At 39.7% G+C, this 26762-nt stretch overlaps 1 protein-coding gene across 1 annotated transcript; it reads left to right on the top strand.

Annotated features, from left to right (window-relative positions):
• Positions 1-13069: 13069 nt before the first annotated feature.
• Positions 13070-17837, top strand: LOC133836802 (prolyl 4-hydroxylase subunit alpha-1-like). The gene is made up of 15 exons (XM_062267388.1): positions 13070-13326; positions 13388-13690; positions 13750-13943; positions 14007-14137; positions 14201-14653; positions 14706-14759; positions 14819-14984; positions 15053-15114; positions 15744-16006; positions 16061-16363; positions 16417-16604; positions 16657-17234; positions 17293-17346; positions 17412-17577; positions 17638-17837. Exons 1-15 carry the CDS (start codon positions 13127-13129, stop codon positions 17697-17699), a joined length of 3177 nt encoding a protein of 1058 aa, XP_062123372.1. The 5' UTR covers positions 13070-13126; the 3' UTR covers positions 17700-17837.
• The last annotated feature ends 8925 nt before the right edge of the window (positions 17838-26762 follow it).

The raw sequence follows: 26762 nt of genomic DNA, 5'->3' as shown, positions 1-26762 counted from the left end.
TGTTGTCATATTACCTTGATATGTCTGTCTGTATTTTGTCTCATGGCCTGTCACTCATTGTCATATTAACTGCAGATGATTTATCTGCCTGACAAATATTATTAAATTATTATGTAGCGCATGCAAATAACTTGGCCAACGTTCACCGTTCACCGCTCACAACAAACGCTCACTGGGGAGCAATTTATTTAAAACCAAAAAAGCAAAGACTACCTTCTGCTTCCCTCGAACAACCCTCGAGTCGAATCAAAGCCTTGTATGTGGCTTGTAATAAAATGCAAAAGAAGACAGCAAGAACGAAAGAAAAGGGCACACATAGTGAACAAAAAAAGGTAGAGCACTTGTTTATATCTATGTAAAATTCGCAATGAAGTGAAGCGAAACTGGCACAGCGAAACCCAAGAGAGACAAAGACGAAGGGGAGAAATGGGCAAATTGGCGCAGCAGCGCAAATAAAGCAATTTGTATTCAAAATATGAATGCCAGCGAAGCAACTGTGACGCTCTTCTCCACTCGAACTCAACTCGTCTCAATGTCCTTTTGAGGCATCCTTGTCGTCCCCCCTGGAGTCACAAGCTACACGACTGACTATCTATCTATCTTTCGCCCTTTGGGGTGTCCAAAAAATTACGTTTCGGTTGCAAATAATATTTGCGCTCGCAGCTCTTTAAAATATTTGTTAGTTGGCGACTGGCGCCAAACAAATTTCTAATTCACATAACACCAAAGAGAGTGAGTGAGAGAGGACACTAAGCGCATATTGCGCATACGCCACATTGTCAGCTCCTGTTGCGGCAAATTAGCATAATTAAGCACCTCTTCGCAGTGTCTGTTGCGCGTGTTTTGCGGCTCATTAGCAGGCAAATTAACGCCGTCGTCTTCAGCCAGGTGCCCTCCGCATCCGCATCCTTGTTGTTCCTTCTCGAAAATATGCTACACTTTGGTGTAATAAATTAGCGAGCAATGCTACAAGCAGTTGTCGTCGTCGTCGCCTGTGTGTGCGTGAGTTTAGTATATTTTGGTTGATTTGTGACTCAATTAAAGTCAACGACAGCCGTGGCAGAGGAAGGTGCATGCAAACATTTTGTCACTGCACTCGACACACTCGATTGTCGGCATGGCCAAGTGGCTTTTCGGGGTCGTTTGACCGCATGCAAGTATGTTTGGGAGTCCATTGCACAGACTGCAATTGTGTGTGTGTTTGGGAGCGCCGCTTGCAAAGCTAATTAAAGCGGTTAGCCCAAAATGCCACATAATGAGGCGCACAAGTGCTGCCAAACACCGTTAACACAGCCCCCGTCATTTGTCAACAAATGTGTGTGTGTGTGAGTTGCAACCGTTGAAAGCTTCTAATTGGCTGTGAAGTGGCTTACAATTTGCCCTTGATATGTGTGCACCGAAATTGAAATTAGCTTTCGCTTAAATATTACGAACGCAAGCTACTTAAAGCCTTTTTCATACCCACACAGCTGGACAAACTTTACGCCAACTGACAAATGTGTCAAACGACATGTTCACATATGTTTCATGTCGATAATATCGATGCAGGGACACACGGCTAAAACAGTCAAGAAAAAAAGAAAAGGAGAAACGGAAAAACGGGAAAACACACGCAAAGTTTTCCTGCTGCGCAAGGACTAAACTTTGGCCACGTTGCAGTGTCACCTTTTCAATAAACTGCGCCAAAGTCGCAAAAAAAATAGCAGCAGCATCCGAAGTATTAATCCCCAATCGTTTGGCCAAACGGGCAGAAAGGATGTACGGATGTGGGTTTGCGCATCCAATCGCCGCTGACGCCGGCTGCAGAGCACAGAGCACAGACAAAACGGTTGTCGGGCAACAGCTGCTGTCGAGTCTCGACCTTTCGACCAAAAAACAAAAGCTGCAAAATGCCAATGGTCAGCAGAAATGCGCATAACTTTGAAAAGTTCACATTCACATGCCAGCAGACAGCAGACGGTCGAGAATACAGGACTACAGCCATACCTTTACGTTTTGTGGGGGCGTCTCTGCAGGATGTGCTGCATCCTCGCACATAGATAAGTCGTCCTGCAGTGCTAATGGCTATGTTCGCACATTTGTCCCTCAGGGGAGAAAGAAAAAGCGCAACTTATGACGTCGAACAAGTGTTGCTTTTTCGACCAAAATGATTTAGTGGCTGACACAGGAATTCGATGCGTAACTTATGGCCAAAGCACTTGTCACTCCAACTCCAATTTCAATTCGTAAAGCCGCAGCTAAACACAATTACCTGTTTACAAGGCAAGCTTCTTACTCAACTGTTCCCGCTCTTTCACTTTTGGCAAGCAAACGAAAATTTTCTTGGCAAACTTTTTAATGTGCACCACTAAAAGCGGCACATTAAATTATTATCTGTGCGATTATGAAATTTTTAACAGCAGGTAATAATCGTAGAATGCCGCAAGACGAGGCAAAGGCAAAGGCAAGCAGCCAAAATGAAAGACAAACAAACGCTTCGTTGGGCAACTTGAAACGGCATAAATGAGAAACGAAATGCGAGTGGTAATGGTAAAGAGAACGGGGAATGGGGAATTAGAATGAGAATGTAACGGTGTAACAGACACTCAGTGCTTCCACTTCCGCCTCCTCGCTAACTGAGGTAATTCAAAAGTTTTGCCAGCAAAGGCGACGCACTCGTAACACATTATGGCTAAGTGCCGCAGTCGGCGGAGAAAATATGCCGTATCTTTGGCAATGTCAGTCGCACAAGTATTTACTTTGCAGACACTCGCAATTTCCCGGCAACAATTAACTCTTCTCCAACTAAGTTTGCCGAGGGTGTGGCAAAGAGTCGAACATTGCCTAAAAAGTGCGACAAAAATTTTTGACATTTCTTTGCGGCAATTGGAAAATTGCTTTTGCGTACGTGTGCAATTGTTTTTGATACCCTGTAGCTTATGAAAAGGAAGTGTATTATAGAAAAGGAATCAACTATTATGATGAAGTATTTATTATAGAGTAATTTAACAAAATGAAGTGATAAATCCCACACAGAAGAACTAGTGACACCAAACTTGTGAACAATATTTGTCTTAGAATTTGCCTACAAATAACTCTCATAGTTTTCAAGCCACAGTTTAATTTAAAAATGTTTAAGCTAGTATCTCTTAGTCAAGCACACTCGTCTGCAGTTTTCTTAGTTGTTTTTTCTATGCCTGCCATTTCTTATCACGTGTCATTGGGTTTGGTTCTTGGACAGCAGCAAAGCAAATAAAACGCTGACATGTTGCAGAGGTGGCAAACTCCAAAAATGAGAGAGAGAGAGAGAGATGGAGCAGAGTTCAGCAATTTGCAATGAAGAGTGGAGGCAACATCACAATTCGATGGCCATGCTCGACCAATACCGCAAATGAACGGCCGTTGACTAACCAGCCAACAAGAGCGAGATGCCAATATAGAGAGAGAAAGAGCGAGAGAGCTATGCGTATGGAACATTGACATGAAGTTAATGGATGTTTTATGACCGACTAACTTCCCCAGCGATAAATCGCTTTTCCATGAGCCAGTAAATTGCGATTTGATTGTTTCTGTTCAACATGCAAACCACTTCCAATTTTTTTTTTTTTTTGCTTACTTGTTTCTGTGTGCTGTTGCTCACTGGGGAAAATGAAAACGTGAAAAGTGAGCAAGGCAAAAGGTCAGTCTAGTAGTATGTCCATTTCCATTCGAAACTCCATCTTTTTGCATGAAACTCGACTTTAAGCAAAACGCTTTGGCTTTGGCTTTGGCTGCCATCGATTTTCTATCTTTCTTTGGCGTTTGTGAACTGTGAACTTCTCTGCGATTCGTCACACGTTGCAAGGCCCATTTTCATGGCAATCAACATCCCCTCTGAAAAGATGATGAGCATGTGGCCACAAAACTAACAACAAAACACCAAACACCAAAAAAAAAAGAAAATATCATATTCGTATATAGTATGTATAAATCAAAGTTCTGCTTGCCAGAAATTTATGAAAATTTATGCAGTTGCTCCGCCTTTTGGGTTGGCTCGTCCATTGGCTTTGTCCAGCTTTTGACCCTCTTTACCTTTTGTGTAGATGCGGCATGTAGCACACATATCAAGTGGCCACACAATTTATACAATATTTTCGGTTGGCTTTTTTTGTTGTTCACACAAAAATTCATATGATAATGCGACGATTCACGATTTTTGTTGCTTTGACATTTTCTTTTCATAGGTAAATTTTCTTCGTGATTTATGAGGCAAACTTTCGCCATGCCACATGCCGCATGCCACACACACACAAGTTGCAGCTTTAAGTGCTGTCCACCTAAAAGTATATATTTCTATCTAATCGCCTTTTCAACATCAATTTATTTGCTATTAATCCTTCACCTTTTTATTGTTGTTGGCCTTGCCTTTGGGGCAGCTGCAACTTCATCCTAAGTAGTCCCCAGTGTCTTCTAGTCGATTGGCATTATTTGCTCTGTCCAGGCAATTAGATGTTTGCGTTTGTCTCTGACCAGCTCTCGATTGTTTTCGTTGTTAGCCACTGAGGTAAAATGAGCTGGCGGCGATTGGCAATCGATTTCGGGTTACGCCTTCATCCGACAACGAAAGAGAGAGACGTGTTTGCCACGCTTAGTTGCATGTTATCGTGCTGAGGGGTTTGTGTCGCTTTAATCTCGCTGCTTGTTTGACATGCTCTTAACACTAATTGAAGATACTCCTACGACAAAAACTGCCTTTGTAGACAGACTCGAGAACGACTCCATAACGAACCAAAGTGAGTGTTCACTCAATTGTGAGTTCCAGATTCGAAGTTTTCAACTTCAAAGGCGCGTGATTTTTGTTACATTGCGTTGCTTCAATCCTTTTGTCCCATTGCGTGCTCTTTGTTAAATCAGTTTAATATCGACACCAATAGAGAATATCTTTTGCTGTAAAAATGTAAAAGAAATAAATTTAAATAGTAATTGAAATGCAGCAACTAGATTTCAAAATTTCGATATACAAATTGACATTGCTTTTGCTACCTTCACCTTCCATTACTTTTTGCTTTGCACAACTTATTGCGCCTGGCATATAAATTGGCTTTTGTGAACTTTATGAACTCACGCGGGATTAACTTGTACCTTTGATTGAATTTCTTTCTGCGTAGAACACACCACTCCACCGAAATCGCATTGGCAATCCGATAAAACAGCGAGCAACGTAGAAAAGTTGTGAACACAAAGTCAAAGCTGGCCAAGACTGTCTGTGAAACAGCTGCCAGACGCCACAAGAAGTTAACTAGATGGTGGGGGAGGGAAGGTGAGGTGATGTCTCAATCTCAGCAACTGGAATTAGGCGTTTCCGTTCAAGTGGTCCACAACAGTTCAGTCCTCTTCTTCTGTGACTCTGGCTAACAATTTGAAAATTTATGCCGGAGTTTTACTGCTGATTTTTGATTGTGCAACTGGGAGTCGGTGTCTACATCTACCTTTTTTTTTGTGTGCTTTTTCGGTAGTCGCTTAAGTGGCAAAAGCGGGCACAATTGGTTAGGGACTTGTTTCAATTAAGGCGCATTACAATTTCGCCCTTCGTATACCTTCGATTGGCTGCGAAAGTTTTTTATGGTTTTCCCGCTGGCCGAGATTCTATTAAAAAGTTTTTTAGGTGAGTTGGAGAATGGCGAATAGCAAAGCACGACAGATAGTTTTTCGTGTGCAAAACGCGCAAAAAACCAAGAAAAGTAATTAAAATTCAAATAGCAGACAAACATTTACATTAACATTTGCTGCCTCGGGGATTGGGACAAGGATGCCGCCTGCAGTCTGCTATTTATATGGTATGCGGAATGGGTTCTATCAGTTACACGGCTTTAAGTTCAAGTGACGTAGTCGTAGTTGCTTTATTAAGCCCAACAACCCGCTCTCGGTCTCTCTTTATCTCGTTGTGCGCCTTTTGTTTGGCCTGGCGCCAGTCTGGCGCGAGACGCCACAAAGTATGCTATACTTTTGTGCTCTAGGTAAAAATCAGGCGTGTCTACACTTCACGTGTGTGTGAGTGCTTGTATGTGTATGTGTGTGTGAGTGAATGAGTGATGACTCTTGGCGTGTGCTGCGTAGAGACGGAGCAGACAATGTCGGCATGATTATGCTCACTCTCATTTCAACTACAATAAAGGTCTGCTCCCTGTGCGCCTGCCACACATGAGAGCAGCCAGCGAGATTATTAATATTGTATTTAATATTTGTGTGTGCACATGTGTGTGTGTGTGCTTGGCAGAGACATTTCATTATTTGCTTTGTTTCCGATATGAAAATTGAGTGTAGCTGCGGCTGTGTTTAAGTGGGTGCAAACACTTCAACATACACCTAACTTCTGAGAAAATGATATGTTTTCAGAGTATATCACAATATAAATAGCTTTAAAGTAACCAATAGCTTTAGGAAATTTAAAATTTAGAGCTAGCACAGTGTCAATTTAAAGCTGAAATGCTTTTCTGTTTTGTTTTGAACAGCTTTGAATCATGTTTCTTTATTTAATAATCTGTCACAAATTTATAGTGCTTGATAAATCTTTCACATAATTCTAATGAAGGTTTAAATAGTTGAGATTTTTCGTTATTCTTGTGTTGAATATTTAATTATAATGTTAATTTTTTGTCTATTTAATAATCTGTATGCTTTGAATATGCGTTAAACTTATTTCCGTACTAAGCTGCATGCTTTTAAAGCTTAAATAATTTGTTGTTATACTCTTCGCAGCTTTAGCTAATCCTTGATTAATCCCAAGTTCCTCGGTTTCATTTCAGCTGCTGTCACTTGCTGTCCAACGGTGATCACGCCCTAGAATCCACAGTGCACGACAGGTTTATGTTCTCGTATATCATTTTGCTAAAAATTCAATATCAAAGTGATGCAAACGCCCACACAACACACAAACAGACTGAGAGACAGACAAACTAGCACACGCATAAATGAATAGCATGCTGCGCTAAAAAGTATGCAAAGCAAATGGGAAATGGGAGTTGAGAGAGAGCGCAAAGCGCACACAGAGGTCGCTTTATGTCTATATATGCTCTACATGTCCGCGATGGCTTCCACGTATGCAGAGCACGCGTTGATAACGCAAAGCACGAAGCGGGCACCAACAGCGCTGCATGGACATAATTAATTTGGATCCCTTTTCTTTTTTTTTTTTTGCTGCTTTTTATTTTTGCTCTAGCCAAACCCGCAACTGGCCAGCAATTTGTTGCTGTTTGCTGGTGAATCGTTTGGTTTTGGTGGGTTGTTTGTTTTTGTTTTTTTTTTCCAGCTGCTCCGCGCGTTACTTTTGCGTGCAACCAAAAATTAATCAAGTGCTAGTTACTCGCAGTGTGCGCAGTTTTTAATTAAAGCACAGCGCAGCATCAAAGCAAACTTTACTGCAATTTCTTTTTGCGCGTCTCGCTTTCAAATAGAGTCTGTATTTGTGTGTGTGTGTGTTTCTCTGTACTTTATGCGCTTTGCTTCAAGTTAAAGCTTTAAGCCACTGAAACTGACAGTTTTTTAGAGGTGTTGTCGAAGTGCCGCTGGCAATGAGACGAGCGTCGACTGCAAAATAATAATACAAACCAATTTCATGCTGAATTAAACAGCAGCTGGAAAGCAAACAACAATAGTTGAAGTGTCCTGTCAACAGGCAGCAGCAGCAATTACAACAACAAGAGGAGCAGCAGCTGCAAACACAAAGGCAGCAGCACGTGCATTGCGCTTTTTGCATGGGGCAAGGGGCCAGCGCACACTTGGCCTTGGGCAATTTGGAAGAAAACTTTTGTGGTGGAGCTGAATTATCACACGTTGCCGTCTCTGGCGCCGCGACTCAGACTCAACTAGCAGCAGCAGCAGCAGCAACATCAGCAGCGATGTCATGTATTGTATTGTCTATGCGCTGCAAAGTATGCTATGGTTTTTTTTGCAGCACCTCAGGCACACCTCACACAGCAAATGAGAGCAGGCGAAGCAGCAGCAGCAGCTGCCGACCCTCAACAACGTGTCTCGCATAATTTGCAGCAAGTGCACAACAATGGCAAGCTCTCTTCACTCCCCCGTCCTCTTTCCCCATCATTCAGCCTGTCAGCGCCAAGCATTAGCATTAGCGGGTAGAATACAACGCGTGAAATATTAGAAATTAAAAAACACATGACAAGCTGGCGTGGCACTTTGATTTGTCTGCCAGTTGCAGACAGGCGCCTGCCCAATCACGCTTTTAATATCTCAAAGTCATCAGGAGAGGGGGAGAAGAATGGGGCACAGTGGACCGGGATTGTCAATAAATTAGAAAACACCTGTTTTTGGCCGTCGGGTTCGTCGACAGATGTCTGGCCATGGCTTGGTTCTGTTTTGTGCCGTAATGAAAATAAGTACGATATTATGCCGACTACATTACATTATAGACGGGGAGAGAGACATCTCTTTCTCCTCACCTCTGGGCTGCTCTGACTGTGTAATTTATGTTTTTTGCTACTTGGCCGCATTTCGCGGTTTTTTATTGCTACGTGTTGGCGCGTCGCAACGCCGTTTGCCGCGCTTCGTGCTGGCCATAATGTCGTCATGACAGACGCGGCCATAAAAGATAATTATGATTCCGGTAATAGGTTTTATTTTCGCGTATACCTCTTTTGTTCGTGTGTTCTCCTCGTTCTCGTTCTCGCTCTCAGTATTTCGCTTGCCAAAACTGACGCCATGTTTGTGTGCCTCGTTGTTGTGGCTGCCACACAGTGCACAAAGGTCGCCCCCTCATTCCCCTATCCACTGCTTTTCTTAGCTGTGTCTACAATTCAACATTTACTTTTCGGGTGACCAACGTGGCATAGAAATTATGCGCATTATACGCGTTGCGCTTCAGCGCCTTGCTAAAAAATTATATCCGCGGAATTATGCGAAAATGTGTATAAAAAATACCAACAAATTTTAACTCACTTTTTTTATGGGCCTTTGATAAATTGCAAGCGGTTTAAGTTGTGTGTTACATTTTTAATTAGCTGTTCCTCCCGCTTTCCTGCTGTTGCTCCTTTTCAAATAGGGGAGGAGAGATAGAGGCAAATCAATGCCGTGTTTGTTATTCTAATGAAGTTGTCAGAGCTTATGAAGATTAATGCCACCTTCGCACAGTTCTTCAATTAGATCGAAACGAAAAACTTGCGCAGTATTGCTAACAAAGAGTAATTGTCTCAACATGATAATTGTCTTAGTGAAATGCGAAATGCAAATTGAGCGACTGTCAAACGAATGTGATTAATGACCGCTGCTTGACCCAGTTTCAATTAAGCAGCAGCTTAGAGGCAGAGAAGTAGAGAGGAAGGTATGCGGATTTAGCATCCTGTGTGTTCGTGTGAAATCATTGGCGAAAATCAAACAGGCGAACGAGGAAATGACAGCCGTTGACGTCTAATGGAAAACGTGTGCGGGCATAAAAATGGACGCTAAGAAAATGCATAAAAATTGTGCGAAGGCAAACACACAAGACACAAGAGACTTGGAAATTGTAGAAGGAGTAAGCACACATACACACACAGAGAGCGAGAGCACAGAGACACATGCGAGGACATGCAAGGACAAACGGAAGTCACATACGCAAACTTCGCTTATCGTGTCCACGACACAAAGTTACTTTTGCACCAAAGTCCATAAAATATTTTTATACATTCGCATCCACAAGCCAGCTAACATACTTGCTCCAAATGCTTGAACTGTTCTTTCTCTGCCCTTTCTCCAGCTGGGCATACCTACACGTAAATGGACCACAGGAAGCGCAAAGAAAGCGGGGTTGAATGGTCGTCGAATGGGAAATTGTTTACACAAGTCATAAGCATTTTTTAGCGAGCCATCGCCATCGCCATCTCCTTGGCCAGCGTATAAATGCTTGGGCATTTGCATAAACCTTGCCAGCGCCAGGACAACGATCATTGTGCTCACACAAAAATGCTTTAGCATCCATCCAGCATCTAACCATCTAACAAATTCAAGCGCTCAACAAAACTTTTGGACAACTGCAATAATCATAACTGCAACGCTTCACATTGATTTCTAATGCGAAGATTGGCATAAAGATTCGCACAGACCAACTGCCAGGCGCCTTTAATGGCTTTGTTTTACAAGTGCTTTTACTCCCCTGCACTCTTCTTCCCTTCACCATGCTGTTTCTTAAGTGTTGAAATTTACGCTTGAGTTGAATTTAGCGAAAAGCCCATAAACCAAGTGAAAACTTTCCCTTGAAGCACATTCGTTGTTTTTTTAACGCTTTAGTTTTATGGAAATTGTCAAAGCCCAGTGGGTCATCAACTGGGCAATGATTGAAACTGATATGCCCTCAAAAAAAAGGTACTGCGTATAACTCAGAACTCTACAAATATAAAACACACACACACATACAGACACACACTCACCCCCATTCTACCAATCAGCGATAATGCCTTAAGTGCTGTATGGCCAATTGTTGTGTGTGTTTAGGTGTTCGCTGTTTGCATTGTCCAGCAAAGTCTGATATAAAGCTTGGATATTAAGTTACCAGCAGTTCCAGGAATTAAAAATGACTGGCAAACCGATTTTGCTGACTGAAAATATTTAATTTTGCTAAAGTCGATCAAAACTTTTACAGAAAAGTAAAATAAAATACAATAACTTACTTACTATGTTAAAAATAAATATATTACTTCAGTTTATTTTTTAGTTTTAATATAAAATTATAGCAGAAAAGTTGTAAATGATAAAAGAATTTAATGAATATTTTTATCGTATTTATATAAATGTTAATAATAATCATGAAATACGTTAACTGTATTTTATTGCTTATATTTCTTGAAAAGAAAAGAAAGTCTTGAATAAATTAAATATAATTAATAATTACATATCGCAACAATTAATTTAATAGTAATAGTATATAAACTCAAAATTCAAGTATTTATTTCAAACTTACACTGTAAATACTTTTTTTTAAAATGTTGTATAAATATTATCAGTATTTCTTCTACCTTTAAATTCAATCTTACACGCCTCTCGCTGAAATCTCTTGCAATTGCAGACTGTTTCTTGGAACAACCCGCATGCAGCTTATAATCAACGTCTGCGACAAAAATAAATAATCTTTGTGGTTTTTTGGCATTCTAGGTTAAACGACATTTTGTACCGTGACATGTTTGCCTGTCGTCGTGGATTTTCCCAACGTCGCGTCGCGTCGCGTTGCGTTGCGTCGCTTCGTATCGCTGCTGTTGTTGTCAATGATTTCGATCCACATTTTTCGACTGCTTGTAGATGATTGATGACACTTAATTGAACTACATTGAGAGGAGGGCAGGAGAAGGAACTGGTCGAGTATCGGGGGAGGCGCTTAACAAAAGCGACTCGGAGTAAACATTTGCACTAGTCCCAGACGACTGGCTTTAAAGGTTCCTCGTCCAAGTGCTGGTCAACAGAGTTCAGTGCGGCTTAAATCTTGGCTCGAGGATGAGACATTTTCCAGGTCACAGGTGCTATTGTTGTCCACATTAGATTTGCCTGTGACATTTGGCCACACAAATCTCTCTCGGTTGCTGTCGCTGTTGCTTTGTGTGCGTGTGTGTGTACGTTTTGGCCTTTTTGTTCAGACAAAATTCTACCCATTTGGCTGTAAAATTTATTTCATTTGCTGCCCGCCCCGATCCCTCTGCAGCTTCCCTTTCCCTCCCCTCAGCTCTTGTGTCCACTACACGCGTGACGCTGACAGTTTTATGGCAAAGTTAAGCCGATATCAACGGCAGGACACATGCCGCTGTAGGACAATATTCCCTTTCCACTCCTTTCAGCTCTGCCGCCATAAAAGTGCAAAATTTAAAGCCTTTTTTAGTCATACCTTTTGCCAACAACAACAACAACAACAAGTGGGCGGAGCTGAAGCTTTGTGTGTGCGATTCTGCTGCTATTTTGTATACAAAAAGGTTTTTAGGTTGTCCACAAAGCTTTTCAATGAAATCATTCATGGTTAAAGCAGATAACAAATTCGTAACATTCCACTCGACGCTGTTGAAGTGGCCGCTGAAAGCTGACTTTTATGTTAAAGTGTAACAACAATTCATTGGGCATATTTGCAAAGTTCAAATGACATCTAGACTAATTATTAACTGTCGAGCAGCAATTGATTCTGAATTACAATTAAAAGTGGAAATATTCGTATCTTATCTTTGCATTTACGACCGACCATCAGAAAGGGCTTCAACTACTTTAAACTAAAGTGCTATTTGTCAATATATATTTCAAATTCATTGAAGAATATTCTATTATCAGTTTCTACTTTTATCTTATTTTAATGTGAAGCGAACTCAATTCTTCAATTAAATGCCATTAGTTGTTATTAACACGTAGTTAACTATATGAAAACTATTTGCAGTTCTTCCGTTTACCAGCCAAGAATTTACTCATCATTAAACTTAAATTTCAAGCAATGTTCTTCTTTCATAATGCTCTATAAATAAAGTCAATATCACGTATGTTCAGTTTGAAGAAATAAGAGATGCAACTCTTTTGAAATTAAAGAACTTGAATGAACAAAAATGCTTAGCTCAGCTAGTGGGTTATTTACTATTTTAATTGTATTATTGATAGACCTCAATGTAGTACCCATAATTGTCTCTTTAATATTTTTGAGTACATATTCATTCTCATTCTCTTTTTGGGTATAAATGAGTTTTTCTAATTTCAATAAAACTGTTTAACAGGAATATTTTTTCATAATTTCAATCTTATCTTTCCTAGAGGGTATTTTCAAGTTTATACTTCTTTACAGCAAATGCACTTGTTTTGTTTTTCTCACGTATTTCATGTCTTTATTGTTTTTAGCTGCATAAGCAAATAGAACATCGGGTATGCCAAACAGTCGATGAAAGAGCAAGCGATGAATGCTTTTAATTAACCGGTGCGTGTCACTATCAAAGCGTCAACGTCATCGGCGCGTCGCTTATCAGTTGAGCGAAACGAAAAGTAAAAGCAATAATAATAATAAACAGCACGATGTACTTCTGTTCTGTTCGAGCGATATTTATAACAATTTATCTCGGCCCAGCGAAAAACGTCAACTTCGCAGCAATCAAGCCAAACAAACCAAACAGTCTGAGCTGGCACGTAGACAAAGCAACACAACACAACGACGATCAGCAACACAATGCTCTTAGCGGAATGGAAGTTCCAACTGTTGGCAATGGCTTTGCTCTTGGGCATGGTCAGTGGCCAGGAGGATAACGAGAAGAGTCACTCGACCTCAATTGCCGGCATGGTGGAACTGCTGAAGCTGGAAGATCAGCTCGTTGAGAATCTCAGTCAATATGCCGATGAGCTGGAGCAGAAATTGCGAACAGTGCGGGGGTGAGAAATGAAATTAATCAAATTTAATTTAATAACTTAAACTAAATGATGTTCTCTACAGTTTTGTAACCGGCATGCGCAGAGAAAACCAGCTTGCGCTCAATCAAACCGAACACTATTTGGCCAATCCTTTGAATGCTTTCTCACTCATTCGACGCATGCAACAGGATTGGACACATTGGCAGTATTACATGCAGCAAGAAGTGGGCTCAAAGCAGCTGAACTTTGTTAAAGAAAAACAACAGCTGTTGCCCACAAGCACAGATCTCGAGGAGGCAGCTGCTTCCATTTATCGCATACACTCCACGTATGATATGAAAGTCTCGGACATAGTAAAAGGGCTGCTCAATGGCAAACAATATGCGTAAGTAAATACAATTAACTGATTTACAATTGTGACAAATTCTTTATTCTCTCCCTCAGTGTCAGCTTAAATGCTTTGGACTCCTATGCCATGGGCAAATATCTATATGATCAGCAGAACTTTGGCTATGCTTGCCAATGGATATTCCAAGCCATCGAGTGGCTAAAAAATGGCAAACACAAGTTGCCTCTTCCTTTGGCTTTGGATCTCTCTGAAGTCTCACGGCTCTACGCAGAGTCACTGATTCAAATGAGTAAGTGAATTTTGAACTTTCACTGTGTTTTTCTCATAATTGAATTGAGTGTCATTTTTACAGATCGTTATGCTGACGCTCTCAATGTGATCAATTCTGCACTCAGTTTGAAAACTGATAAAGTGAAACTGCTGCTGCGCAAATCGGAAGTGGAGCACTTGATAAGAACGCACCCCAATGTAGCACCGAAGGCGGTACGTGAAACTTATCGTACAATCAAATGATTGTTTTACAATATTTTATATTTGATTCTGCAGTTTGTGAAGCCAGTAGTGGGATCTTATGAACATGGATGTCGTGGCCATTTTCCAGTTAGATCTCAGCTCCATTGCGTTTATAACAGCACAAATTCGCCCTTCCTGCGTTTGGCGCCACTCAAAATGGAGCTGGTTGGCTTAGATCCTTATATGGTGCTCTATCACGATGTCATCTCAGATAAGGAAATCAGCGAACTGCAAAGTTTGGCTGTGCCGAGTCTGAAACGTGCTACAGTCTTCCAACAGGCTACAGGTCGCAACACTGTGGTCAAAACACGCACTTCAAAAGTCACTTGGTTGGCAGATGGTTTCAATAATTTAACTGGAGTGCTCAATAGACGTGTCATGGATATGACGGGCTTCAATGTGGTGGGCTCTGAGATGCTGCAGGTTATGAATTATGGTCTTGGCGGACACTATGACAAGCACTACGATTACTTCAATTCGAGTATAGTAAGTTCTATTATTTTAAGTAAATTGTGAAATTAACTTTATTTAAATTCAGGCTACAAATCTGACCAAAATGAATGGTGATCGCATTGCTACAGTTCTGTTTTACGTAAGTCCATAAGATATACATTTCAGTTATTTATTTATTTAACTATATCATATCATTAGCTGACGGACGTAGAACAAGGCGGTGCTACGGTTTTCCCTAATATTCAAAAGGCGGTATTCCCGACCAAAGGTGCAGCGATTATCTGGTATAATCTGAAGCATGACGGCGAGGGTGACCAAAGAACTTTGCATGCAGCCTGTCCAGTTATTGTCGGCTCGAAATGGGGTAAATATCATATCACGAGACTGCTATTAATATCTTTATCATATTGAAAATAATATCACTATTTTTAGTCTGCAATAAATGGGTTCGCGAACGTCAGCAAGCATTTAGAAGACCATGTCTCACAACGCAATAAATCTCTTAAAATGTAATTTGTAAATACATATAACATATACTCAAAAGGCATTTTACTGTACTTAATAGCTAATAAATAAATATTGTATACAACTATTTCAAAACAATTACTTTCTTTTTAATTAATCAATTGGATTAGGTAATTTCTTAATTCAAATAATCTTATCTAAGCTCAAGATAACGCAATTTATTTATTGAAAATACAAAACTTGGAAAATACCCGCTTAGTGGCGATAAATAATGTTACATTAACAAATTGATAAGATAATGCTATTTAATAGCAAAATAATAATGTTTTAAGATAAGATACATGCAAATATTGACAGTAATACCTGATGTAGCAAGTCAATGATTGTAATGCACTATTATATATAGTGTGTTATCATTCTCAATAACAAATCAAACTACATGTTTAGTGATAACGATTTGCGAGATAGAAAGATAAGCGCTATCTTTTAATAATTTATGTTACAAGTTTAATAATCTCCAATGAACTTGTACTTTTTTTAAAACAAAAAAAAAACTTAATAAAAGTAAACGATTTTTGTTGATTATTAAAAAGCAAAGCCAATCAATAAAGAAAAGAATATTTACTAAATATACTGTTATCATAGTTGGCTATGACTCAGAACATTTCAACAAACTTTTACTCTATCGAAAAAGCTAACCTCTGTAGCAAATAGAAATATGCTATTCTATAAAAGAATTCATCAATACTTATTAATAGCTTTACTGCTTTGTGTTGTCTATGTTAACAATGAGGAGCAAGAGAAAAGTCATTCAAACTCAGTGGCAGGCATGGAGAAGTTATTGGAACTGGAATCTCAGTTTATTGAAGGTTTCAATAACTACGCGAATGAAATGCAGGCAAAGTTGAGTTTAGTGCGCAGGTAACTAAGGAAATTAATGACTAAACTGAAACTTTATCTTCAACACCTTGCTAGTTTTGTGACAGCAATGCAAACAGAACAAGCAAAAGCTGCACAAAATAGAGAGCATTATTTATCCAACCCATTAAATGCGTTCGCTTTGATAAGACGCATGCATCGAGATTGGATTGAGTGGAAAGATTTCATAGAAGAACCCATGGGTTGGGCGCAAGCAGACTTAATTAATGAGCACAAAGATCAGCTGCCAAGTAAAACTGATCTAGAGGATGCTTGTGTGGCTATGAAGCGTCTAAAAGATGTCTACGATTTAAAGACAAGAGATATGGCTAATGGACTTCTCAACGACATGCAGTACAAGTGAGTCAAATGATTAAAATTTAAGTATTAAATACAAATAACTTGCATTGTAGTGTCAGCCTAAATGCTTTGGACACCTATGAGCTGGGTTCATATTTTCACAATCACCAAGATACTCAGCTTGCCAGAGAATGGTTTAGCGAGTGCAGCAACATGCTGCTAGATGGAGAAATCTTGCATCCCATTACATTGGATGAATCGAACATGTTGTTTATATTTGCCAGTACCCTAGTCAAAATGAGTAAGTCATAAGTGTTTTTAATAACTTGTAACTTAACCTGTTATTACTTCAGAGTATTGTTCTGTTGCTCGTCCTCTAATCGAGCTTGCCATGAAGTTGGAAAATGAGAAGAACACCCAGAAAATCTTAAATTTGCGTGGGGAGATTGAAAGACTCAGTCCCAATGAGACTTTTGCTGAAGTGATTGCTGAAAATTTAACAAGTCTGTATCAAAAAGGTTGTCGAGGTCAATTTGCAACACAATCAAAACTCTATTGCCAATACAAGTTCAGTCCCGCCCCTTTTCTTCGCCTGGCTCCACTCAAAATGGAGCTGAGGCTCTTGGATCCTCTCATTATTGTTTACTATGATGTGTTATCTGCTGCTGAGATCAAACAGCTTCAATCTTATGCGCGTCCGCTGCTAGAGGTCGCCAAAGTCTATGAAGATGGCAAGACTGTCTTTCAGCAAGTGCGCACCTCAAAGGGAATATGGCTGGATAGGAATTATAGCAACTGGTCAAGAACAATTGGCAGACGCATTGAAGACATGACGGACTTGACTTTAAGTGACTCAGCTGCAATGCAAATACTCAACTATGGCCTGGGAGGTCATTATGCTGCACACTACGATTACTTTGATTTTGTAAAGGTAATTTAAATATATTTTGCTATTACATATCTCGGAATATTTACATTATTTTTACTAGGAAAATAAGCCAATTAGTGAGATTAATGATCGCATTGCAACAGTGCTATTCTATGTAAGTGATAAGTGACATTTAATATTTACAATTTAATTGCAATATAAAGTTAATTTTTTCAACAGCTTACTCAAGTGGATCAGGGAGGCGCCACAGTATTTCCTAGGCTAGAACAATCCTTTAGTCCTCAGCCTGGCATGGCTGTCTTCTGGCTGAATTTACACGATGATGGAACTCCAAACAATCAAACTTTGCACGGCGCGTGTCCTGTTTTGGTGGGCAGCAAATGGGGTAAGCTTAAAAATTCAAACTCAGCTATATTGTTAATTAATTTAATATTTATATTCAAAGTAATGACTCAATGGATAGAGGAACGTTCACAGATCTATACAAGACCTTGTCTAAAGCGCTGATCATCAATTTTAATTGAAAACAAATAACAGTAGTTGGAGTGATGTTAACAATTCAATTATGCAGACAACTCTTGAACTCTCAATAAACAAGTCGATTAGTTTGAAATTGACACAACCCTTAGCCTCCTATATATATATATCCATTTAGTATAGTTAAGCGACACGTATGCAAAATCATAGACAAACAAATTTCCGGCATAATCACTTTACACACTTAACAAAAAAGGCAAGCAGAGCGACGCTCCCCGCGCCACAAAACACTAGACTGTGACCAGGGGACTTAAATGGTTTTTGAAATGCCAACACGGAAAAAATAAAGTGCTGAGTGGTTGGTTGATGGTAAGCTGCGGATGCGGATGAGGATGCTGATGCTGTTAGGTGAAACCCAAGGCAACCGCAGCACAAAATTTTAGCATACTTCTAGGCGCAGTCATCCGCCCCCCCAACTTCCACGTTTAAGTCCAGCTGGCGTTGGCGTCTAGTGTCTGACACCGCGTACGTGACGTGCAACTTAATGTTTCAATTAGAGGTGAAGTGGCGCCCACGTTGACTGGATCATAGTGGCTGCTTCAGCTGCTCCTGCTGCTGCTTATCGCAGCCAGTTTACTCCATTCTCTTAGGTGTACTATGTGTGGTCTCGGTTGTCTGTGTATCAGTGTCAGCATCTCTATCAGTCTGTGCACTTATCTGCTTTTAAAAGTTTTAATAATGAACTGGCGCTTACCACGTTGAAACGTGTCAGCGAATGAATATCCTTCAGTCTGCCTGCTGACTGAGCACTTTTGATAATTTGTTTACAATCCACTCCAAGGCTCACCTTTTGTGCCAGCCAGCTATTTGCATATATGAGAGACTAAAATATGTTATATATAGACTCGACCCTAACTTGAGCTGTTCAGTGCAGCGTGCATAATGCGTAGATTTAATTGAATTCCACTGAAACTAAATACGAAATAGAAACTGAAACCGAAACTCTCTAAACTGTGTAAACTCAAATAAAACTTTAGCTTGACCACAAATGAAATTTGGCATCTCACAAAACTTTTTGGCCAGCTATGCACAAACTCAGAGAGAGAAATGCATATCCTCTTTTGCAAAAGATTTCTTATTAAAGTTTTGACAAAGGAGCTAGCAAATGGCCTGCGGCCGCTTCAATGTTCCAGTCGAAGGATAAACTCATCCCTAGAGCATTCGTGCGCAGCAAACACCTTTTAATAAAGCGACATGTCGATAAATAAAAAAATTGCCAACATATGCGAAATGCCGTGTAACTTATACAGCAGCTGAAAAGTTTTCGATAAGCTTAGCGGACAAGTGAATGAACTACAAACTGATAGTAAATAAAATATGCAAAAAAGAAATGTTATGAATTTATTAACAAGTCTAAAAAGTTAGCTTGAACATTATAATAAATAAAATATATAAAATCGAAAATATATTTGCAACTTATTCATATAAAATTTCAAATATCTTTAAGGCATTTGTAGCGAACTTTGTCAAGTCGACCTTGCGGCAACCGAATACGGCAAGCAAGCAACGTACCTAAAACGTATTTCATTTTGATTGTGTGCACTTTATGATGCCTCCTGGACGCCCACAGCGAAAGGGAAAGAGTGAGGGCAAGAACCACATAGATGATTACATATGCGCAGACCAATAATTTTTGCCCCGCAAAACAGAATAAAAATCAAACAAGGTTAAGAAATGTACGTTGTAAGGCAAAACGTTGATTGTGGAAATCTAGCAAAATGTTTTATGCACACACCCAAAAAAGGGTTGCATGCCACATACACACACACGCACACACACATACATGCTTACAGATTTTGTGGTCAATGAAGGAAATATGATTTGGATTTTGTTACTTTGATTACACACATTACATGCGAAAAATGAAAAAGTAGCAGCCAAGGCGGCAGACGCTCCCAGGCCAGGGCCAAAAGAGGTCAACGGTGGTGGACAAGTGGTTGGGGGAAGGGAAAGACTCTAGAGGGGGAATACAACGTGTGTTAAATTTCAGATGGAAGCAGTGCAGAGGTCGAGTGGCTGAGAGCTGAGAACTGAGAGCGGCCGTAAAGCATTTGATGTGCTTGTGTCCGTCGCAGGAAATTGAGTTTTTCGTGCAGCTGTACAGGCCACACTTGTACATACATATGAGTCTACAATTGTGTAAGCGTATATGTGTGTGTCTGTGTAATGTAAATAATAGCCAGCAAAAGGCACACGAAATTTATGCACGCACTCAAGCGCACAAATTCGCTTGGCGCGTCGTCTTCATTCTGCAGTAGCAGCAGCAACGGCAGCGGTAGCAAAAGTGGCAGCAACGCACTCTCAGGGTCAATAAGAATTGTTGTCTATAACTACTAAAGGGGTATATTAGCTTTTAGAAGCAGTTTGCATTACTATGGAACAGTTTAAAGTAGGAGTTCAGAGAAAAGTTCTGCTGATGTTAAAACTAGAACAACAGTAAAAAAATTATTGTTTTATATAAACCAAATTTCAACTACTTCTAGTAAACTGAATTATTCTGTGAACTACAAAATTTGCTAGCCACAGCTCAAAAAAAGATATATAACATAAAGAAAGATATATATATAATATATAAGGAAAGACATGATTATAGAAATAAATACACTAGAATCAACAGATACAACTTTATATATAATATTTTGCTTCTGTTAAAGAATTATTTTAGACATAAGAAAACGTACTTATAAAACTAGAAAAACTCAACCCCAAGCAATTCCTTTAAATAAAACAAACTTCAGCTACTTGTAGCCATCACAATTATTAGATTATCTACCAACTTTAGTAGCCGTAGTCCAAATACATTTGGAGATTTCAATGAAAGAGCTGATAAACAAAATATAAAGAAAAATTCGTTGAAGAATCAGTTTCTTTAACTTTTGCAGCGCATCTGCTCGTTGTGCAACCAACAAATGTGTAACAGGCACACTCCTATTTTATTTTATTTCTTTTTAAAATGTAGATGCTTGAGAAAATCGATAAATGAGAATGCGACGGCGACGACGACGTCGATGGCGATGACTGCGCTGTGTGTTTGCGTTGTGATTTAAGCTATATTTAAGTTTTGTAGGCACATCGATTTTGTATGTGTGTTCGGTTGTTCGGTTTTTTGGCCCCTTAGTGTGTTTTGTGTTGTGCTTGAATTTGTTGTTTGATTAATACTTGGCTGGCAAATCACTCTGCGGTCTCTGTGGCTGACCTGCCTTTCAACAAGTTGGCCACTTACCTTGTAACTAATACTTATTTATATCGGGGATCAATCGTCACTCAACAGCTGGCGACAAGTTTGCAGGTGGCAGGTGCCAAGGCGAATGAGCTGTTACATTGTTTTGTCTGACAACAGAGGAAAGAGGAAGAGAAAGATCGCCTGATTAGAAATGAGCTAAACATAACATAAATTGATTAAATGCCACTAGATACGACTGTTCAAACTGCAAACTCGAACTCTCTCTCTCTCTGCAAACTACATCGGCAATCGACTCACAATCAATTACAAAATGACAAATTTGACATGTAAGCGAGTGAGTGTGTGTGTTCGTGTGTGTTGACTGTGATTTGAGGCAGGCGGATGCAATGTGCATAATCTGGACAGTACGTCAATGCATCCATCCAGTGTCCAGTATGCGTCTCTCCGTCTGTCAGTTTGGAGCAGCCGAAATCAATGACAAAGTTGATTTACGTGCGGTTGGCAATTGTGTTGAAGTGAATCGAAACGTTGGGGATGGTTGTTGCAACATGGTTGGCAGAGAGTGGGCGTGGCACTGTCCATATCGAAATGATTTGCTAGCCAACGGACGACACAAATGCAGCTAAACGAATTATGTCTAATGGCATTTCAGGTTGAAATGCGATTAAAATGCAATTTGAAATGCAAAACATTTTGCCAGCCAGCCAGCCAGCATGCGGCAAGAGGTGAGTGAGACAGCAACAGAGTGAGAGCGAGAGAGAAAGGGCGAGACAAACAAAAAGAATGGTGCACTTTAAAGATGCTTTCACTGTCGCTGCCCAGTTGGCCGACAGCCAACAATTGCCACATTACAATCTCCACTTTTTTTGTATGTGTATTTTGTAGTTAAATGGTAAGCAGACGCAGGCAACAGGAAGCAACTGATGTTGCATGATTATAAGCAATTCGTGCGTTACCTGCTGTCCATTATGAAGAGTTGTCTGAAATTAACTTTAAATGTTTCAGAACAATGTAAATCACGCAAGACACTTGTCTAATTTATGGCAACATGCGACAATTAAAAGTCCATTGCAGCAGCAGCAACCACAGCAGCAGCAAGAACAAATTCGACAAGTGCAATGTTTGCCAAGAAATGTGGAATAGTTTTTTGTACCTTTGCCACCTCAGACTCTCGCTCTCTTTTTCAGTCTCCCGATGCTGCTTCGTACGGGTTGTCAACAAAGCATAATTTATGCGTTTGCCTTTTGTTGGAACTGCGACCGAGTCTGGCCAAAGAAAAACACATTGCTAGACAAGCGAACATGACAGCGGCTATGTTGTCGTCTGCTTTTGCAGGAATTTCACGTGGAAAAAAACAACAACGACGACGACGACGTCGAGGACGCGAAATGATTTTAATTAAAAATCAGAGGCTACAAAACCCAAAAGAAAGAAACGACAACTGCAGTCGACGATGAGGTGAGCGAAGTTTCCGCGCGATTTAAGCGCTGCATTTGTCATGATCTGTTTATTTTGATATAGTATACAGTCGAGTGATTAATTTCGTTGCACTGCGTTGCGATTTGCACTTTATTAACTCAAGAAGAACGTATGTGAATTTAATGGTCTCTTCGAACAATCGATTGTCGCTTTTTATGCTCACATCACCTGTTGTTGTCTGCCTCCCCTTCGCAATTTCATTTGCATATCTATGCGATAGAATTTTGCCAACCCCCAAAACATTCGCAGTGAGGTGAAATCAAATCAAGGCAAATGCTCAACAGCCAGCTGAGTCCGCAGACACGTCGCGACACCTAACCAAAAGGAAAGTATCTGTAACTGTAGCTGTAGCTGTATCTGTATCTGGAGTGTAACAGCTGCACACACCTAGATACAATTTGATTTTATGTTTGCACACGCAGCAACAATTTCATTGTTTGCAAAATAATTGCAATCTCCACAGCAGCTGCGACCTCAGAGATTTCTCTTCTTTTTTTTTCTTCCTTCGTGATATGTAAAGCGAGGGTTAGTGTGGCGAAATACTGAGGCAGCTTTGGCTTTCGGCATTTTTGGTGTATTAGTCACAAAAGTGGAGCACTCTCTGGCCAAGCCAAATTGGTCAAAAAGCCAAACAATTAGCGCGGAAACAATGGGCCCTCAATGTCGGTTGTCGGTTGATGTCGTTGTTGTTCTCGTTGTTTTTGCTGTTGTTGTTGTTGATGGCGCTAAAATGGATTATTGCAACGGGCATAAATTTCCAGTTGCTTTTCTATTTGCCACGCACTCACATACATATTTTTCTAGGCTTTTCTTTTTGTTGGTCCAACAACAATTCGCATATGGCCAGCAAAAACAAGCCACTCGCTCTCAATACCCAATGAGTGTATTTGTATTGGTTGTGTGTGCGTGTGTGTGTGTGAGTGGGAGTGTGTGTGCAGCGATTTCACACACCGGAAGTACAGTCCATTTAATGCACGAATTTCGCGCCATTTTGCGTTGGTCAACTGTACAGTGTCAGAAGTTCCCGCCTCGATTGTACTTCGCATTTTTTGCTGCTAAGTGCCACACAAACAAACACACACAAACACATACACACTCAAACAGTGCCTACCACCAAAAAAAAGGTATACCGCAAATGATTTTTGAACATACAAAAAAATATAGACATACAAAATGTAGCTTGAAGCGTTTCCGTTTTCGAGGCTGCCACTATAAACAAAAACGCAATGAAGTGCAAGCAACAATAGAGTATAAAATGCTCAGCATAGAACACAAGTATATCCCCTAAAAAGAATTGTCAAAATTATTGTTTAAGCAAAAGCGAATCTCTTTAAAATTAATTAAGTTCAAAGGATGAAATTAAGAATGTTAACATATAATATAAAATAACATTCCTTAAATGAATTGCTAAATATTATTATTTAATGAAAGACGACACTCTTTAAAATTAATAAATAATTTTTTTTTTTTTTGCAAATCCATATTTATTTAAAGTAAAGTTAACAAGTAAAGTGAAGTCAAATTTGTTAAGATAGTAATATTTTATATACTATGTTATTATATATTACTATTTTATATTACTATTTTATATTACTAGAAATCTTTTATGCTCGACTATAATGTACCTTAATGTGCCTTAATTCAAGCTCGATTAATACAGTATTGATGCGAACACTTCAAACGACATAAACTCCAGCACTTTAAGTGCTTCACTTGCCAAATCCTTTTTTGGCCAACCTCTTGCTGTTATAGCCACCTTAACAATTAAGCGTAATTTGAATAATCAAAAGCCAACAAACAACACAAGAAACTGGCAAATTCCAAGCCGCCGCCGTGCGTCCAATAAAAACTTTTGCCAGCCATCGAACCTGACAATAAATTTTCAATGGGGCAGCAGCAACAAAAACAAGCGCAACTAATGAAAGTAAGTCCACGACCAAACGGAGGGGTGAAACATTTCAGGGCCAGGGGTGTATTTGTGAGAAACTTAATTGAAATAATTTTGGGCTGTGCCAAGGGTATGGAAAAGTGAAGCTGGGTGCTGGGACTTTAGAGAAACTTTTACTACTTACAAGCGGAGCAATCAAAGTGCAAATATTTGAGGTAAGCAACAGCAGGAAGCAAACTTACCTTCAACAAAGCTGCGATAAGCAGTAATAGGCAAATGTTGCAAATAAATTAAATCGATATTTTACTATTATAAAAATTCTAGATCAGATTATGCTTTACTATTTTATAAATTAAAAAAAGCAAAGGAATATAACTATAAATTTTTACAAAAATTATTATTATATCAAAATTTTGCAGATTATTTTATTTTGTGATATTGTATACAAAAAATTGTTGCAGGCATTATTTTGTAAATTCATATATGTTATTATAGATCATTCTAAATATACATAGGTATGACATGTTATTTTTTATTTAAATTGTACTTAAATGCAAATATTTTGAGACAATTTCAGACTAAGATTAAAAAATTGGGATAAAGAAAGAAAGAATAAATTAACTGGAAAATAGTAAATAAATTAAGAAAGCTTCATTCTTACAAAAAATTTCAATTTAAAGCGAGCTTGCAACTGTTCTTTGCTCTTCTCAGAGCAGCGCAAAGTTTGGTAAATAAAATCAAAAAGCCGTTGGCTATTTGCGGACTAAACTTTGATACACACACTCACTTATTTTAAAAGTGAGTGTGTGAGTATGTGTTTATTTGGAGTTTGCAGCACACCTAAGAAAGGAGTTGAAGCGCGTTCGAGTGAATCGCGTGTGCTAATGAATAGCTGCGGGCAGTTGAGCAAAGTAAGCAAAAGTATCTATTTGCTGCTACAACCAGCTGCCAGACTGTGTCTTTAGATCTTTAGCACAGACTATATTATTGTATACTTTCAATTTTGTTGCAATATCTGCATTTGTTTCGCTCTTATAGTCTGCTCATTAGAATTCATTATTAATTTTCCTCTAGTAGCCACACCGCATTGCCACGGCTGCTGCTGTTGCTGCTGACAACAACCGAGAGAGATAAATAACCAACACCTGTTTGCCTTTGTCTGCTGTTTGGCTTATATCATATTCCTGGCCATTGTTCGCTGTGTGTTTCGCGGCTACGTGAGATAACTGCAGCGGATGTTTCTATTAGCCAACGGAGGACAACAGAGTCGAGTCCTGGCCAGCGGGCAAAACATTCAAGTTATTTATGCGTCGCGTTTTGCGATGTCTAATTTATGTCGCAGCTTTTGCCAGCAAATTTTGCAATTTGTGGTTACGATATTATAACAATTATGAGCACAGCTAGCTGATGCTCTACGTTATGCTAATAACTGCCTGGCATTAAAGTAGTAGAAAGTCGAGTCGACATTATTTAACTTAAACGCAAGTTAAACAAGCAGCAGAACATACAATAAACAGACACATCGAGATACGTTCGCAATGTTGGAAAAAGTCTTTTGGGCAAAGTAAACGATTAAAATATGCACAACACGAGTAAACATATTTTGAAGAAGTAAATATCCTTGAGGAGGCAGCTACCAACCAAAACTCAGGAGCGCATGAAATGTATTTAAAATATGCCAAGTGGCAGACGGCAAAAAGAAGGTGGCCAAAATTGGGTCTGAGATTGGTGTCTGAGACGGAGTCTGAAATGGAAGCTGAAACTGTAGCTGCAGCACGTAGCTTCGGCGACGACAGCTACAGCCAAAGGCAAGGACGAGCTAGAGGTTGGAGCTGAAGTCTAAGATGTAGTCGAAGACGAAGACTGCACGTGGGTACAAAAGGCGCAAGGTAAATAAATATTGTAGCTGAAGACGTTGCCGGCAAAACTTGAAAGGCAAACGGTGTGTGTAGCTACCGCTGCTGCCACGCCCCCTCCGCTGCCGCCCTACGTCTGTGCGCTCACTCAAGCTAAGATACTTACAAGGATTAAAGAGTCACTCAAGTTAAATGCATTGAAAATGAAGTAAAAGAAGCGTAAAAATGTTCTGCACACTGCCGAAAGTTACTCAAGTGCTCGTTGAATGTCCTGACAGTGTACTTAAGAGAGGGGAGAGGAAAGAGGAGGTAGGTTTGATACCCATACTGTGTGTGTGTAGGTGTGTAGTCAGTGTGTTTGTTAGCTTTGCCTCTGTTACTTTTAATTTTACTCACAGTTTATTTAATTTTGTGCTTTTTATTCCGCGAACGTTTTCTTCCTTTTCCTTCCTTCGCCTGCTTTACTTCCTCATTCTTCCTTCCATATAAAGTGGCAGTTGTTGATTTAGCGGTATTTAAATTGGAGCAACTTAGTTGGATTAAGCGCCAAGCTGCTTGAGGTTTACCATGATTGAAGCCCCATTCACTCCATTCACTCATTCACTTTACTCGCTCATTCATTCACT

The sequence above is a fragment of the Drosophila sulfurigaster genome, chromosome 2R (genome assembly GCF_023558435.1).
Source record: "Drosophila sulfurigaster albostrigata strain 15112-1811.04 chromosome 2R, ASM2355843v2, whole genome shotgun sequence".
Taxonomy (NCBI): Eukaryota; Metazoa; Arthropoda; class Insecta; order Diptera; family Drosophilidae; genus Drosophila; species Drosophila sulfurigaster.
Note: the sequence above shows the minus strand (reverse complement) of the source record. Positions and strands in the feature narration are given on the sequence as shown.